This window comes from Galeopterus variegatus, unplaced genomic scaffold (genome assembly GCF_000696425.1).
Source record: "Galeopterus variegatus unplaced genomic scaffold, G_variegatus-3.0.2 Scaffold3010, whole genome shotgun sequence".
Taxonomy (NCBI): domain Eukaryota; kingdom Metazoa; phylum Chordata; class Mammalia; order Dermoptera; family Cynocephalidae; genus Galeopterus; species Galeopterus variegatus.
Window position 1 is genome coordinate 61,122 of NW_007729121.1, and position 18,620 is coordinate 79,741.

At 37.9% G+C, this 18,620-nt stretch overlaps 1 protein-coding gene across 1 annotated transcript in view; it reads right to left on the minus strand.

Moving 5' to 3' along the window:
* LOC103599563 (amyloid beta A4 protein-like) overlaps nucleotides 1–18,620 on the minus strand; it is a gene marked incomplete at its 3' end in the record, with an annotated part of 107,125 nt that overhangs the window by 34,118 nt on the left and 54,387 nt on the right. The window contains exon 2 of the mRNA XM_008583712.1: nucleotides 14,955–15,122. Coding sequence (XP_008581934.1) covers nucleotides 14,955–15,122 — 168 coding nt within the window. The remainder of the gene's footprint in view (nucleotides 1–14,954; nucleotides 15,123–18,620) is intronic.

Genomic DNA, 18,620 nt, shown 5'->3' on the forward strand with positions numbered 1-18,620 from the left:
CAATTGTGCTATTTTAAACTCAAGAGGTTTATTGAAAGGGGGGAAAACATCAATAATCAATGTGACAAAATTTTTTCTGAAGTACAGCAAGACTCAGATAAAATGATTACCCCATGCACAAGCAACCTCCAATTCAGAAAGCAAACAACAAAACAAAAAACAAAAGAAACATTAAGGTTTTGACAAAAATTCCCAATCTTATGCCTAAGTTTTTAAGTAGCTCCAGTATATGTCCAGAGACAAATAAGCATTTTTATGCTGAAAAAATAGCATAGTCTTAGACAAGAATAAAAATTAAAATATTTAGACACAGAAATGTCTTCATGGCTAGATAAGTTCCTGACTTTTCCCAATAATTAATTACAAGCATCACCTCAATGTTTAATATTTTCTTTGCGGCACCTCAAATCTTAACATAGGAAATAAAGATATTTGAGTTCTGTAAGCTATTTAATTTGCATGTGTTCTCCACCACATACGAGTATATGTATCGTACATAATACAACAAACATTAGCAAATTCCAACTCTCATGGCCCCTTTCTTCTCTAAAATGTTTATGGGAAAACCAACTATGAGTATTTTCTTAATTACTAAAAAAAAAAGCCTTTGGATAACTACAGCTATATTAATATATACTTAAAATAAAGCAGAAGCAAATCCAGGCCTGTGTCAGTCACTAGACAAGTAAACTGTCTTCAATTCCTATAACTCTTCCTAAATTACCAGCTACACAGAGCAGTTGTTGTATAAATACAACACCGTGTTCCAAACACACTCTTCCCTAAGATCTCTTACAACACACTTCAAATGCCCAAGCCCATTAGGGTTCCCACCAACACGGACAAACCTCCCCCATTCACAGTGTAAAATAATGTCAACCCCTCTCTCCCACTTAGGGAACACTTTACGGTATTTATCACAGTGTGTTAAGCATGTATCTGTCACTGCCTTCCCAGTGAAAAGGCACTTTCTTGAAGGCAGGAAACATACTTTGGCACAGTGCAGCCTCCCCATGGTGCTCCAGGTTCATTATCTTTGGCTTTAAGGCTACCAGAAGGCGGCCAACCCCTCCTTGTGATGCTCCAATGCACAGTCCTCTGAAGGAGGACTCATTAGTGACCGTATTTTAACTCTGAAACTCCATCCCTGTAGCTGATTAGAGCCAGAGGAAAGCAAACTGTAAATCTCATCTCTTCCTCAACAGTTTTGAACTAACACATACAGGTTCTCGACTGGAAGTCAGGGTAAGTCAGAGCCAGAGGTGGCACATGTCAAGACCCCCTGGTGAACGCAAAGGGGGCATGTGGCCAAAACAGCTGATCTAGGGGAGGAAAATAGGAAGATGTGCAGAGAGAAGCTAAGATGAACGACAGAGACAGACAGACAAACAAGACAGGATCAGACAGGGGCTGCCTGGTGACCCCTAACTCCTATGAGTCTCGGTGTATGCCTCTGGAGTCTAAGAAATCCCCCGCCCCCTCCAATTAGCCCTCTTTTTTATGACTCTTAACAGATATAAAAAATAACAAAAAATTAAAAATTAGCCCCCTTTTTAAACATAAGCTACTTTACTAGCTTTACATTTCTTCCAACTGAACAAAACCCAAGGGAAAGGCCCAGCTCAAATGCTGGTTCACTAATATCTCCTCCATGATCCCCCTTCAATCTCCACACACAGACCAAAGAAGATTTCCTCCTACCACTTCATCTTCCACTTTAATCTGATCACCTTACCTGATCGCTGATCACTTTCCTTCTAACCCTATTCCACTGATATGCCATCCTGCCTTCTTAGAATAAATACACAGTACACTCCTTGAAGGAAGGACAATATGCCCATGATTCATTTTGGTATTCTCTCAACAGTGGCCAACACTGTGGCAGCACGGTAAGTGTCTGATAAATACCAAATGAATATTTCTGGTTAAGGTCAGAATTCACTCAAAGGAAAATTCAACACAATGTTCCCCCTTATCCAAGACCCCCTGAGGATGCTTAAAAAACCACAGATAGTACCAAAACCTACATATATTATATATTTTCCTACAATGTTCCCCCTTATCCAAGACCCCCTGAGGATGCTTAAAAAACCACAGATAGTACCAAAGCCTACATATATTATATATTTTCCTATACATATGAGTACATGTCTATGATGAAATTTAACTTATAAGTTAGGGACAGTAAGAGATAAATAATAATAAAATATAACAATTATAACAATATACTGTAATAAAAGTTATGTGAACATGGTCTCTCTCTTTCTCAAAACATCCTACCCCATTGTACTCACCTTCTGTCTTGTGATAATGTGAGACAATAAAGTGCCTACATGATGAGATGAAGTGAGGGGAATGACACAGACATCGTGACATAGCATTAGGTTACTACTGACCTCCTGACTGCAGGTAACTGAAACCATGGGACAGCAAAATCGTGGTTAAGGGGGGAGGGACTACAGAGTATTAAACCTATCTCTTAAATAAGATATTCTAAATAGCTATTGGATTACGAGCTTTTAACAAAAATAAGCATCTCAATGCTTTCCAATATTGTTCTTGCAAGTAGATGCAGCAACTTATACAAATAATAGCATCTTATATAAGAAGCAGGAGGTAAATGTGAATAAACACACAGCTGAAGAAGTCACTTATGAAGAATTACAAGCCAGGCTCTCACTTAGGCTAAAGCGCCCATTAAGCTGGTCCAAGAACCTGACAAGCAGCCTACGTGCCTGGCTGGCCAAAGAGATATGTTTTATCTTTGAAAGCTAATATACCAGTACATAAAATATTTTTTTTTAAAGAGAGATAAAAACATTTCCAATTCTAACAGCCAGGAAAGAAGAGTAGAAACAATCTTAGATCCATACTGAAAGGCTATAGTTGGTACCCTAAGTCAAATTTTGTCCACTGCAGAAATACCTTAAAATTTGGTCATCACCAGAATATTTTTGTTCTAAATTTTAAACATCTGAAGTCTCTCTTTCTCTCTCTCTCTGCCTCTCCAAATTGAAAATACATTAATCTCGGACAAGATGACATTTAAGTTGTTAAATACAAAAAGCAAGAAAAGACACTGATGATATTTAAGAAAGCCAAGAACATGTAGTTATACATAAAGAAATATAAAAATATTTCTTTAAGACACATGTTGTCAGAGTCCTACAGAAACTTTCCTCTGTTCCCAACATTAAGGGCAAGTGAGAGAACACTAGAAGTCCTTTTTGCAAACAGGCCACCTAAGACAAGTGATTAATGTCAAAAGTCATATTTATATATAGCTTACTTCCAAATGAACAAGGGTATCTCAAAAATACATAATCAAATGTAGCTAATAAAAAGCTAAAAACAAAGTTAATGGACAGAGTAAATGGGAATTTCTACTAAATCTGATAATAATTTCCCTATTGTTCTTCTTAGTCCTTCAATTTTTGAAATTTTTAAAACAAATTCTCAAGGCCATTTCTTTTTGAAAAATGCTAGAAATTATGTAGTGACAAGTAAATTATGTAGTGACACGTCAGAAGTCAATGAGTAACAATATGGGCTGGCTGCTTAGCTCAGTTGGTTGGAGCACAGCCTTATAACACTGAGGTCACAGGTTCAGATCCCCATACCAGCCAGCTACTCCCCTCTCCCCAAAATGAGTAACATACAATGTTTTAGTACATTTTAATTTACAGGTCAGTAAAAGAGATGAGCAACAAATCTGCCCAGTGTCCTGCCAGAACTGACGCAGACCCTGAGCAGTCAAGATAAAGAAAAGTTGCATTCAAGATTTACCCAGGCACAAGAGTAACTAGATTTGGTAATTATTGAAATTGAGTGATAGGTACATGAAGGGTTCATTTTATATTCTTTTGGCTTTTATATATGCTTGAAATTTTGTATTAAAAAGAATGAAAAGGGGCTGGCCGGTTAACACAGTTAGTTAGACCATGGTACTGATAACACCAAGATCCAGAGTTAGATCCTTGTACCGGTCAGCCACCAACACCTTCCCCACCAAAAAAGAATGAACATTAAATAAAAAAACTAGTCCAAGGGAAACAGATTTCTAAATTTATACTTCATGTGAAAAATCAAAAACAAAAACCCAAGATCCAAATTCTACCTAGCATATAGGAATACAAACATGAAACAAAGAATCAAAAGCTTTATAGCAAAATGTTACAGAGTTAGCCTAATCATGGGATATTTTCATTTTCTGAATGCTTTTATATATTAATTTCCTTCTCAAAGAACATAACCAAGAGGAGAAAGAGAAAAAATATATAATAATTGATCGATGACTAAGTGCCTGACATCATGGCAAATATTTTAAGTGCACCATGTCCTTTATAGAGATTATATATCCTCTACGAGTTAGCAATTGCTCCAATTTACAGAAGAGGAAACTAGAACATTACTAAAGCAGATGCCATTTCTAAGCACTCAAACAGTGTATTAATTGTAAGTTTTAAACTATTTAAACTTCAGTGTGTAACCCAAGACAAAGCACGCCCTAGACAATATATTTCTGTTTCTGGATTTAAATGACATACTTTAAATTATTCTGGAAAACAGAAAAAAAAAATCACATCTTAAACTGTTTTCAATATACATTCTGTTAATAATGAGGGATTTGGAACACAGAATATCTAATTTAATTGAGAAAGAGAACTGCAGACTGAAAATGTTCTCTGCTTCCAACTTAATGAGATGCTGAGGGGCAACATGCAGCTGATGAAACACCACTGCAATACTGGGATACAGGGAGGTGTGAACTGTTTTCACAATGCCGGCCTTTTGGCAACTATAAGCAAAATGCTGCAGGGTGTTAGCGTATTTCCCAATAATTTGGCCCAACCCTGTTCCTGAAACAGTATATAAATAAATTATTATATTCACATATTCATACTTAAGAGTTGCAAAATATTGTCAAAGAATCTTGTTCAACTGGTAAGTCATTCTAATTCCAAAGTGCTGAATGTAAAAACAAATGGGAGGAGGGGAGACACTAAAATAGATAAGACAAAACACAAATACGAAAATATAAACAGACATACTCAAGTAGCCTAGATTCTCCCTGATTTTTTATTTTTATTTTTTTGTGGCTAGCCAGTACAGGGATCAAATCCCAGACCTTGGTGTTTCTTGTTCAACTGGTAAGTCATTCTAATTCCAAAGTGCTGAATGTAAAAACAAATGGGAGGAGGGGAGACACTAAAATAGATAAGACAGAACACAAATACGAAAATATAAACAGACATACTCAAGTAGCCTAGATTCTCCCTGATTTTTTTATTTTTATTTTTTTGTGGCTAGCCAGTACAGGGATCAAATCCCAGACCTTGGTGTTATCAGTACCATGTTCTAACCAATTGCGCTTAACTGGCCAACCTAAATTCTCATGTTCTCTCAATTTATGGCTAATTTTCTTATTTTAAAATATCCAAACTGGCTTCATCTCTTTTAGCCCTAGATCCTATGGTCTGTGCAAGCAACCCTTATATTTATACAGAGAACTAATGCACAAAATACATAGAAAGTCACATACAGGTAGCCTGATACATCTATTCAAAAACTGTTTCACTTAATATGAATTTTTGGATGTTTCAAATACCAAAACCACAAAGTCTATGTGCCTATAATTAGCAGGTCAGTTTTAAGCTAACAAAGTCGGAGAGCACACATTGCAAAATAATAATGGCCGAGAATATAACAGAGGTACACCATGTGGTGTATACAGTATGCCCTCAAAGTTGGTTACGTTAAAAAGATCTCATCTATTGCTTGCTTTCTTAAAAAAATTTAATTTTAATTTCATATTACTGTAGAGTGAAAACAAAAATGTTGAGGAACTATTCTTGTCTGGGAATCCCATAATCAGTTATATATGTTAAGAGTAGAAAGTTGGTTTTTCTTCAGGCCCGAGTATGCTTTGTTCACTGATCCTGTTAATCTACAGACAAAACGACTATTCGTTTAGAGCAAGAAGGTTAAAGAAACAGAGAACAGATATTGTTAACTGTGGAAAAAGAACATCTGTCTAACCTTCCCACCTGGGAATCTCTGCCAGCACGTGAGGTTGACCCTGTTCAAAGTGCCCTCCAGAGACCTGCTTCCCAGTGTAAATTTCCAGGGCCATTAACACCTTCAGGAAGCCCCTACCTTGCAGGAAGTCTCCACATGTTAGGGATACAGAGGCCAGCAGAGCCAGGGCTTTAAGTTCTCGCCTTAAAACAGGAGAAAGGACAGTACTGCGATTTACACAATTCCTCGTTTAATTGACAATATTTAACGTTTACAACACCTGTCTGTGTGTTCTTACCATCAAGTGAGGACATGGTCTAACATTGGATAGGCAGCATTCCTGGGTAGCTCAGGTGTCCAAGAGCAAGGCTGCCTGTATCACAGCGTCTCGGGGTATCAAGGGCTCCTCTACAGAATAAGGGGGTGAGCAAAAAGATCTTTCAGATCCCTTTCCACACTAACATTTTGAGATCTAAAGTCTCTTCACTCCCCAATCTAACCTACCCTTGGAAACAAGCTGATTTTTCTGAAAGTATCTTGACCAGAAAACACTCATGCTAAAAATTTCCCAAAGCTGCCATTTATCTCCAGGATTAGATCCCAAATACCCAGATTTACAATCAAGACCCTCTACTTTACAGCCTCATTCCACAATTTCAATTTTCTAAATTCTCTTCTCAATTATATTTCATTGTATATTTATAAGCTCCTTATAAGCCAAGAACGGTACATTGCCACCCAGTAACATGTGACACAAAATCCTACCCTTAACAGTGCGCAATAAATACTGGCTAAATCTGCCTGAATTAAATTGAGAAGAAATAGATTCTTGAGATGCAGAATTGAAATAAACTTCTCCTCTTTCCTTCTTGTATTCCAAAGCCTTTGGTTTAAATAAAACTGTTTAAAAAACAAACAAAAAAACCCCAAAACTCCTTTCATCCAAAAGAAAGAGGACAGAAGACAATAAAATCTAACAATTCTAATTTTTATTCCTAGGCTTTAGTCTGTGTTTCAAGAGGAATATACCTTAGGCCAAAATTTGGGTACTATACCAGTTCATCAGGACAAACAGCCACTTTATGCTGTTATGTGATGAATAATTTATATAGTTATATTCGAACTGTTTCCATGATGTTCAGCACTTTTTGCCTGTAGTGTAAACCAGAAGAAAATAATATCTATCAAAGAACCACAGAGGAAAATAATAATTGAGGGTCTCTTGTGGTCATCTATGATTACATACAAACAATAAAGAACAATCTCAGGATTTGGTTTGATTAACGTTTTCAGGAAACACATTTAGTGATCATTTGGGATATTACAATTGAATATTTACAGTTATACTATGTATTTATCACTCTACTGCTGACTGAATATCATGGCAATTGCATCTTCACTGAGTGAAAATAAACTAAGGACAAATCTGGACTATGGACCAACATTCCCCCAACTCTTGCCTAAAAATCTCTTTAGAATTCTATCAACGGAAAGAAACAACCTGTGCAAAAGGAAACCACAGGCTCCATTTTAGGGGAGGCTCTCTCAGTGTAGAGATGGATGCAGAACCCCTACCTATACTGCTCCTATCCCCATGCCAATGACAGGCCATCCACAGCATGTACTAAATGATGACTAGCATGCTATTGGTCACAGCTAAGTGTTGGATAAAATGCTATGTAAGGCATGATCTCCTGAAACGTTAATTTCAGCAACACCTTGGGTCTGTAATGCTCTTTCGTACAGGAACCACAGTAGGACCTTGTCTTACTAAGCTAAGGCTGCTATAACAAAACTGGGTGGCTTAAACAACAGAAACGTATTCTGTCACAGTCCTAAAAGCTGGAAGTCTGAGTTCAAGGTGCTGGCATGGTTGGGTTCTGATGAGGGCCCTCTTCCATCACCTTCTCGCTGTGTCCTCACATGACATCTTTGTGTGAGCTTCCTGGCATCTCTTCTCATAAAGGCACTAATCCCATCTTGAGGGCCCCACCCTCATGACCTCATCACCTCCCAGAGGTCAAATATCATAACACAGGGGATTAGGGTTTCAATATATGAGTTTTGTGGGGACATATTCAGTCCATAACAGTCCTCAATCCATACAGTAGTCCCCCCCATGCCCTTCTGCAGTTTCAGTTACTCACAGATCAAAAATAGGCAAGTACACTATAATAAGATATTTTGAGAGAGAAAGCATGTGACCATATTAACATAACTTTTATGACACTATATTGTTACAATTGTTCTATTTTATTATTATTGTTTTTCATCTTTTACTGTGCCTAATTTATAAACTAAACTTTATCATAGGTATGTATGCATAGGGAAAAACAGTGTACATAAGGGTCAGTACTATTCTTGGTTTCAGGCATCCATGGGGATGGTCTTAGAATGTATTCCCCTTGGATAAGGGGGAACTACTGCACTTGATGAAAAAACTGAAAGAAAAATCTCAAATGGTGCTAATAAAAAGTATTAAGAAAAATGCAAAAAAAGGCAACTGTTTGAACCATAACTGGGCAGAAGCAAAACTCTTACAAGTGTACTTCAAAAAATTCATGAAAAAACAACATTAAAAGATAATATGAATCTTTCCATGAACTTTTTGAAGTGCTCTCAATATGATTGGGGCAGAAGAGAATACACAGGCACCAAGAATTTGGAGGACCTGAAATAAAATGCAAAGATTAAACAAATACTAAACTTAAACCATTAGTTCTCAAGCTATCTTAAGGGCTTATAACCAGGAGAAAATGAAAAAGACACAATTTTTACTTTTTCTCCCAATCTTGCCCTTGACCAAAGATAGGACTGAAGAAATCAGGGGAGAAAAGTGATACTGTTAACAATAATAACAACAAAACAACCCAATAGCAGGGAATACAAATTGAGACTATGAAAGACTCAGACTAGATAACTCACCATCCAAGTATTAATATTTAACACATCCTATTAACCTAAGCATGCACCAACAGATACAATTCAAAGCAATCCTTTGGAAAAACAAATTTAATAAGTGAGTTAAATTGGTTAGCAAAAGGTCAAAATGAGGTCATGGTCATGAGTTCAGCTGGTTTTGTTCCATCCTAGGTCCTAGGACCCCAGACTGCTAACAGCTGCCTCTCTGACTCAGCTGACTGCCTCTAAAACATCTGTGTTTCGGTCATGAGAGAGATGGAGTGAGCTCATAAAGAAATCATTAAATGAGTAGCCCTGTTATGGTAACTAATGGTAATGATTTCTGTGCATTTAAAAAAGGGGGGGGAGGGGGAATTTGTACAATGATAGACGCCAGAGTTCAGTAGATGAACATCCTCATGATGCTGAATAAAAACACCCATCAATCTGGAATTCTATACCCAATTAAGCCATTCATTGTTCAATAATAAGAACTACTTCTGGAAATAACTAAGATGAAAGTCATCTAACAAAAACAGGAATGGAAATAAATATAGGAATTGAGATGATTTGGTGAAAGGATTGGCTGTAAACAACGAATCCAATTAAAGACAGAACTTACAGCTGTGGGAATTGTGGCACCAGAACAGACAGTAGGATTGCAACTTTAAAAATAATATAATTTACGAAACCTGTGAGAAGGGGAGGTAGAAAAATTGTAAGAGCATTATTTTCTCATTGTTCCTAGCACTGAATCAATCAATACTGCCTAAAATAAAAACATGGAGTTAGAAAAAAAGAGTAAAGGCAAAATAAACATTTTCCAACAACATGCAAAAAATTCAAAACTACAAATGAAAACTATTCAGTATTTCTAATTATAAAAGAAAAATGCCAGAATAGCTATAAATGTGGCAGGAAGACCGTAGAATATCAATAAGGAATGTTCTAGATAGTTATACCATTCAATAGAAAATGTCAAACACTGCTTTAAAGTGCTGAGTTAGCATCTCTCCCCCACACCCAATACTCCCCTTAAAAAACCAGTTAAGTCAAGATGCATTCTGAATTCCCTTAGCTATCACTGTCCAACCTATAAAACTTTTCCAGTCCATACCCACTGTGTTGCACTGTGGTCGTTATTCTATTTTGCCCCATACCATTCTTCACTCCTTTTCTAATAACAGCCCCTGTCCCTCTCCCCACACCACGTGGCTGGCAAACAGACCACACATCCATATGGCCAAGGTGGCTACTCCAGGTACTCAGTCCATATGGATGTGGTGGCAGTCCAAGGGTGACCAAAAGCAGGGCCAATCAGAATCCCCCCCCTGGAATTATCATGCACATAGGCAGAGCAAAGTTGGGATCACAACTCTTCTGAGCTGCTATTGTCCTTGGTCTTCTAGAGGAAGTCCACCTTAGCAGGAGGAGAAAATGAGTGAACACACAGGAGAAAGGATAAGCAGAAAACAAGAGAGACCCTAACAGAGAAACTCTAGGCAGCACTGAGTCTCAGTTCCAGTACCTGAGAACCCAGTTTCTGTTTGCATTTTTAAAAATTTTGTAAGTTACTTCCATACTCCAGGATCTTTCCCGTCAGTGGAAGAAAATATTCTCCTATACACAAGTTGTTTCATGGCTTTCTGTCATCTGTCAACAGGCACTGCCTAATTACACCACCCTTACTATTTCACCATCTCCCTTTGTCAGAAGAGGTTCCCTCTCCTTTCCAAGACTCAGCCAACCACGTATCCACTGGACATCATTTCTACCTAGTTTTTATAGAACTATAAGAACTGTAAGAACGACAAGAACTGTAAGAACTTTAGCTCTTACAGAACTAGTTCTATAGAACCTAGTTCATACAGATATCTGAGCCAAGTTCTAGCCATAAACATGATGGATATCTATCCCTCCCACAGTTTAGCTCAAGCTTCCTTCAGCTTAAGTTCCTCCCATTTAAAAAAAGAAAAAGAAAAAAAAAAAAAAAAAACATAACAAAAAACAAAGGCTTTTGCTTTGCCTTGAATCACCCTCAAGCTCTTTGCCTACAGGTATGTCCTTGAAGAGTCCACAGCTGTCTTCACCATTCATTCATTCACTTCACCTTCCTGCAACCTACTGCAATTTGACTTCTGTTCCAAATAACCTCTTACTTGCCAAATCAGAACGGTATCTTGTCTCACACACACACACACGCACGCACGCACGAATCCAAGGCTTAGATATGGACAAAAGAGATTCCTGGATGTCCTAGCAGTGAAATGCAGGTGTAGTCTTCCAGACCCAGAGGGTGGTGGGGAAAAGGGTTATCTGATTCTACAGGGTCTGTTCCTGATTGACTTGCTACTGAGTAGGCTATTTTGACACTGTAGACACCTGACAGCAATGAAAGTGTTTCCTGTCCCATGAGATTCCATATTATTCCACATAATTCCAGGTGATTCCTGTTCATACCATACAAATGAAGTATGCTGAGAAAAGAATTTAAATCTAAGTCAAACTGGAACAGTTTTAACATTTTACAGCTTCCCTCATTAATGAATTGAATAAAATCTTTGACGTGTTCATTTTTCATCAGACGTGATGTTGCCATGTCAAAAATTATGCTTTGGCCTCTTCCAGTGAGCATCACACTCTCACTCTCTCATCATTTCCCGTGTGTAGACATTTACCTAGCTTGACTTCTAGCACGTAACACCTCCCAGCTCTTATTCTCTGGCCACTGCTCATCCTCCACTGGTGGCTTTCTTTCTCTTTGTTCCCTTTACAAGTTGCAATTCCCCAGGGTTCTTCCCCAGAGGCATCACTGAGTGGGTAAAATGAGTGCAAGCACCTGGCATCGTAGGTGGCACCTTGTCGGTGCTCAATAAAGGTCAGCTGGTATTAGCTTCATCCTCTTCGTCACCATGTCAGTTTTTATACTGCAAAAATGATGACTTCACAAGCCTTTCTCCCCTTTTAAAGAACAGGTCCCATGTTCCACTTACCATTGCACCCTCAGCACCCAAACATATATGTCTGAAGGAAGAAGAGAGAACCACTGGGTTCTGGAAAGGTATTCATATAATCTTGCATTAAAATATTCTTGATGAAAAAGGTATTTAAAAGGCCCCAAACAAGCATTCCTCTCCTAACTCCCAACCACCAGTAAAGTTCTGGGCGACTCTCCAATTCTACTTCCTTCTTCCACTTAGCAGATCATGGGATCTAAGACCAGAGTCACACCCCAAACAAGCATTCCTCTCCTAACTCCCAACCACCAGTAAAGTTCTGGGGGACTCTCCAATTCTACTTCCTTCTTCCACTTAGCAGATCATGGGATCTAAGACCAGAGTCACTGCTGCATGGGATAGCAGAGAGTGCAGCACTGTTCAGTGGAAAAAGAATGCATACTCTCTACATAATTTTAAATTGCCCAGTAGCCACGTGAAAAAGGAAAGAGAAAATGGTGAAATCCATTTTAATCACATATTGTTATAATTTAATAACATATTTATGATGTATTTAACAGTGTATCCAAAATATAATCATTTCAATATGAAATCTGCATAAAAATTAATGTGATATTTTACGTGTTTTCATAATAATTCTTTGAAATATGATATTTATCTTACACTTACAGCACACATTGGTTAGAACTAGCCACATTTCAAGTGCTCAATGGCCATAGGTGGCCAGTGGCTACTCTACTGAACAGCACGGGGACAGAGGGACAGAGTGACATAGCAAGAGGGTGACTTTTTGGAATGTAAATCTACAGTCAATCCTCTTCTTTAAAAAATAAACAAATGAAACAAATACCTTCAATGATTTCCTGTTGTTATAGAATAAAGACCAAATTCATTAAAATGGCTCACAAGGCCTGATGTTTTGGCCCTTTCTTACTTATCCAGCCTAATGTTTGTCTAAGAATCTGGTCAGTGGGCCTCATCCTACAAGACCTCCATGGGTGGTGAGCAGAGACAGATAATACCAGAACTGCAAGAAGGAGGAGATAGCCAAGGGGCTTCTCTTCCCTCCCACACCCCATAGCCATCCAGAGTCTGGTAAAGTCTGGGACTGGGAGAACCATTCTGTGGCTTGGCCCTGGGACAAACAACAGACTTAAACAGAAAGTGAAGCTACTCAGACCTTAGTGGGATTGCTAAGTGCAGTAGTGTTCCCAGGGTCAAGAGAGTAATTTTTGTAGGGCCACCATACAAATGTAATAACATCTGGTTATTCTTAAATGAAACTAAGGAAGGAAAAACTTAAGATGCAAGATGTGACACACATATCAAAATAGCCACTCATCAGAAAAAGACAATTTAGTCAACGTCATTAACTAAATTTGAATTCTAGCCTTTAAAACAAAAAAAAATCCTGTTTAACACTCAGAATGCATAATCTGTATGTATATCCAGAAAAGTGAAACAGTATCAAAAACATATAAGCATGCACAGAGTTCCAATTTACCAAATTCATAGCTTACCAACAAAACTATACTAGAGGAACTCCTCAGCAGAATGTGAATATTATTTCTAAAATTTATACTTTGAAAATGTCACATACAGGCAAAAGTTAATTTATTATTAATCCCTACTTAATAAAGAAGCAGGCAGAATGTTTTTTTGTTTTTGTTTTTTTTAAAAGATGACCGGTAAAGGGATCTTAACCCTTGACTTGGTGTTGTCAGCACCACGCTCTCCCAAGTGAGCTAACGGGCCATCCCTATACAGAATCTGAACCCGTGGCCTTGGTGTTATTAGCACCACACTCTCCCGAGTGAGCCACGGGCCAGCCCCACGGCAGAATGTTTTTAAATGCATATACAAATAAAGAACGTAAGTATTAGTATTTTCCACTTAAATATGAAGAATTATCTTTTTCACATCATGATTCATAACTCTTTCAAGATAAAAATTTGATATGTAACATATTGTGACAGTGTAGATGCTTTTTTGTTTCTCAAAACAGGAGTTAATAGAGATTGTCCTTTCTTAAACAGCACTATCAAAATAAACTGTTTAATAACAACAATGATTTTACTATTTACAATTAAAAAATAAAGATATTTTAATAATAACAATGATTTTAGACATTAAACATTCATTTCAGATCCAGAAAACTAAAGGAAAATTTCTAATACATAAAGGATTACAACAGAGAAAATTTTGCCAGGCTCTCTCCTGTTTATACCAAGTGGAAGAAATGTTTCTTTGCAAATAAGGATAAGAGTGATTCCTTTAAGTGTTCTTAAAGCACAAACAGCCACGTGTCCTAGAATACAAAATTGTCTAGGAAGTGTGGGATAAAATGGGGGACACCAGTTTTAAGTTAAATTAGTAAGGAAGGAGTACCCTCTGTACAATACCAGCAAAGAGATGACGAAGAATTAAACAAAGAATGAAGATCTCTCCAAACTGAGATGATGTGATTTCCAGGATATAAAATTAAGTAAAAAAAAGGAAAATACAGAACAGTGCTTATTATAAACTAACTTCTGTATAAGAAAAAGAAGAAAATATTCTCTTTTGCAAGAAAGATACATCAGAAACAAGGAAAATGTTTATCGATAGAGGATGGATGGCAAGTGAAATTTGTTGAGTATAACTTTTTATAGAGTTAACAATGTATATGTTTTTTCATTTTCAAAAAGTAAAATTAATGAAGGAATAACTAAAATTGCATACAAATAGACATAAATGAACTAGAACATATCAAGTTGGTAAGAGAAAAAATTAATTCAAGCACTTTACCCATCATGCCTCGACTGCACAGCCGTAGGAGGGTAAACATTCTAAAGATAAAAGGCAGTGCTGAGACATTTTAAACTTTGTTTAGTTGGTTTATTGATGGTCATAATATGACAGCATAATCTTAAAAAACATTTATGTATTGTAGGGTAAAGCAAATAAATATATTAATGGTATGCTGAATCATTAGGAACCAAGGTTTTCACTATAAGAGATAAAACACAAATATAAAATATAAGAAGTAAATAAATGTGTGTGACCCAACATGAATTGCTGGAATGAGATGAGACTTACTTCCTGGCAATACTGCAGGATGCCTTCTTTGGTGCCAATGCAGGTTTTGGTCCCCGATGGATCTGACTCCCACTTCCCACTCTGCACATTCATGTGCATGTTGAGTTTGCCACAGAACATGGCGATCTGGGGTTCAGCCAGTAGGCCAGCATTGCCATCAGTGGGGACCTGAAAACATAAGTTTCAGTTAGTTATAGAATCCATGTTCTGGGGTAGAGGATGGGGAGAGGAACAGAGAACTGGGCTACAATATCTCAAACAGTTCTATTCTAGCCAATTCTGTCTTAGCCCTGCCTTCAGCATTCCTTTGGATTAAGTATTATATATGCTACAGACATTTCCAGCCACATAATATATAGTGTGTTCCTTTACAATGAAATAGAGGAAGAAATTTACAATACTAAAAGAAATTTATTCATTGAAAGATTTATACATGTTCCCCATAAAAGACTTTGTGGTACCCGCTGAAAGGTTCTCATAATAAAATAAGATGCTTTCCTGAAATAAATATAATCACAGTGAAGAAAGCCACATTTTCATAACCTCCAACTGACTCACACAAAGCCCAATGCCAGACCCTGTCTAATGACCAGGCCTGGGAGTAATGCTGTGCCACCTCTCAGCGCTCAGCGCACGGCATAATTAGTGTCCATTATTAGCTAGCAAGTGAAGGCATTATAATTTTTGAACAGAAAAATTCACTGTAGTACTGAAACGGTCCACAAGTGTAATTGCATATATTGGCCATTCCACCTGATTTTCTCCAGAACATTCTCTGGTTATCACTTTCTCAGCTCTTAATTTAGGGTGCTGGTGACCATCTCTCCAACCTCACTGCCAGGACCAACAATCTCTCATTCTGAGCCCAGCACAGCACAATAGGTCTTAGCCATTACACTACTGCAATCAATACACCGCGTCACGACTATAACTCTGAAAGGGTATCTTCTGTATTTTCAAGCCCTCTGTGCACAGGGATTACCTTCATTTAAATATTCTAAAAAGGGGAAATGGAAGTTCTGAAATATCTATACTATCTCACTTAATTCTATCTCAAAAAGGAAAAAACTTCAGCAAGAGATGAAAAATAAATCCACAGGAATAAAAGTGTTATTCAAAACCAAGGAATCACAAGACTTGTTAATCACGCTAATTCCTCCCTTGTTAAGTCCAGCTGCAGAGGAAACCTAAGACATCCATGCCAAGAATTAGGTCCAACAGAAGCCATTCATGCAGCCAAGAACTGGGTGATTTCATAATCACCTGTATCATCCCTAAAAATTGTTCACAGGAGAAAAAAAACCCAACAACACTAAAATTGCATGGAGAGATTTCAGTTTAAGAAATGAAATAGCTTCCTGACATTTCTTCCCACAGAAATGTAAAATAGATCAAACATCAGCCCATTCTAGTCATCTTCACGTATATTTTGTCTACCCATAAGAGAGGATTTATGTCCCTTTTTAAAAAACACACACACAGAAAACGAAGAGGTCTTGCCCTGAAACTAGTTATGAGTGCAAAAGTTGCCGGCAAAATCTCTAAAACCATGTTTCAGGTAACTTTTTATTTAACAAAATTCTGCCTCTACATTGCCAGATGTCTAGGTAATTCGCTTCAAAAAGCAGCTGAGGCCACGATGTCAGATTGCCTGCAGGAATAGCTAGGACCCCTCAACTCCTCCACCTGAGCCCCTGCCCCGCTTACAATTTCCATGAAACTGAGAGTCTCCTTTTCCAACAGATGCAAAGCAGCCTAAGCAGATGCTCTATATACTTAAATTTCACAGTTTCCCTGTGAGATTAAGTAGAAAAACCAGAATACTGATTTTGCCAATCTTACTGAAATAAGTAATCATGGCAAGAAAGTTAAAGAGTCAAATAATAATCAGATACTTGTGGGACAAGGCTGTATATTATATCAGATGCTATGGAGGGCCCTGCCCTCAAGGCATCTACAATCCACTACCAAAATCACCACTGTATTCCCCACACTACTTTATTCTTCTCAACCTTCAAACTTGGTCTAGTTCCCCAAATTTCCAGTCTTAGTAGCATCTAGGTGCCTTACCCCTAACTGAAGAGAGACTAATAAGCCTTTTTAACAGTTGGTATTTTGTTGAATAAATTCCCTCCTCTCGACCTCAAAATTTCTCTGTACCTCTTTCTCCATAATCTATTCACTATAGTGTCTAAGGAAAGTGTTCTACCTCGTTTTGAGTATAAATGCTGTTAATTCCATTTCCTCCCCTCAAGGAATGTATTAATTGGCAATGTTTCTCCCTGTGGTCACCAGCCTCCAAGAAGGCCCCACTGATCCTGCCTCCTGGTATTTACAACCTTGGACAGTCCTCTCCCACAGTGTATCAGGGTTTGTGCAATGGGCAGAACACAACAGAAATGATGACTTGTGACTTTCAAAGCAAGATCACAAAGTGTATTACAGTCCTTCACTGCTCTCTAGGGTCACATGCTGTGGGGGAAGTTGGCTGCCATGTTGTGAGGACACTCAAGCAGCCTGTGGAGGTGGGTGGTGAGGAGCTAAGATCTCCTGTCAATGGCCATTGTAAGCGAGCTTAGAAACAGCCTACAGCCTCCCTCAGGCCTGCATGTGACTGTAGCCCTGGCTGACAGCCCGGCTGCAACACTGATGGAGACGCCTCTAGAGCTAGAACCACCCTGAAGACACTGCCAAATACCTGACCCACAGAAACTGCAGGACAATAACTGTTTGTTGTTTTAAACCATCAAGTTTGGGGTAACCTGTTACACAGCAATAGATATCTAATGCACTCCCCCTTTCCTCCAGCTACTTACATCCACAAATAGCCTTTGATCTCCTCTATGAAAAAAGCACACACACACACACACACACACACAAAAAAAAATTTTAGAAGAAAAAACATTAAAGAAAACATAAGAGAAACACTTCAGGATGTAGGACTCGACACAGACTTCATGAATACGACCCCAAAAGCATGGGCAACAGAAAGAAAAATAAACAAATGGAATTATATCAAACTAAAAAGCTTCTACACAGCAAAAGAAACAATTAACAGAGTTAAAAGACAACCAACAGAGTGGAGAAAATATTTGCAAAATATACATCTGACAAAGGATTAATATCCAGAATATACAAGGAACTGAAACAACTTTACAAGAGAAAAACAAGCAACCCAATTAAAAAATTGGCATTTCTCTAAGGAATATATACAAATGGCCAACAGACATGAAAAACTGCTCAACATCACTCAGCATTTGGGAAATGCAAATCAAAGCAACACTGAGATAACATCTCACCCCAGTTAGGATGGCTAATGCCCAAAAGACTGTGAACGATAAATGCCGACAAGGTTGCAGAGAAAAAGGAACTTTCATACATTGTTGGTGGGACAGCAAAATGGTGCAGCCTCTATGGAAAATGGTATGGATGTTACTCAAACAATTGCAGATAGATCTACCATATGACCCAGCTATCCCACTGCTGGGAATATACCCAGAGGAATGGAAATCATCAAGTCGAAGGTATACCTGTTCCCCAAAGTTCATCGCAGCACTCTTTACAATAGCTAAGAGTTGGAACCAGCCCAAATGTCCATCATCAGATGAGTGGATACGGAAAATGTGGTATATTTACACAATGGAATACTACTCTGCTATTAAACAG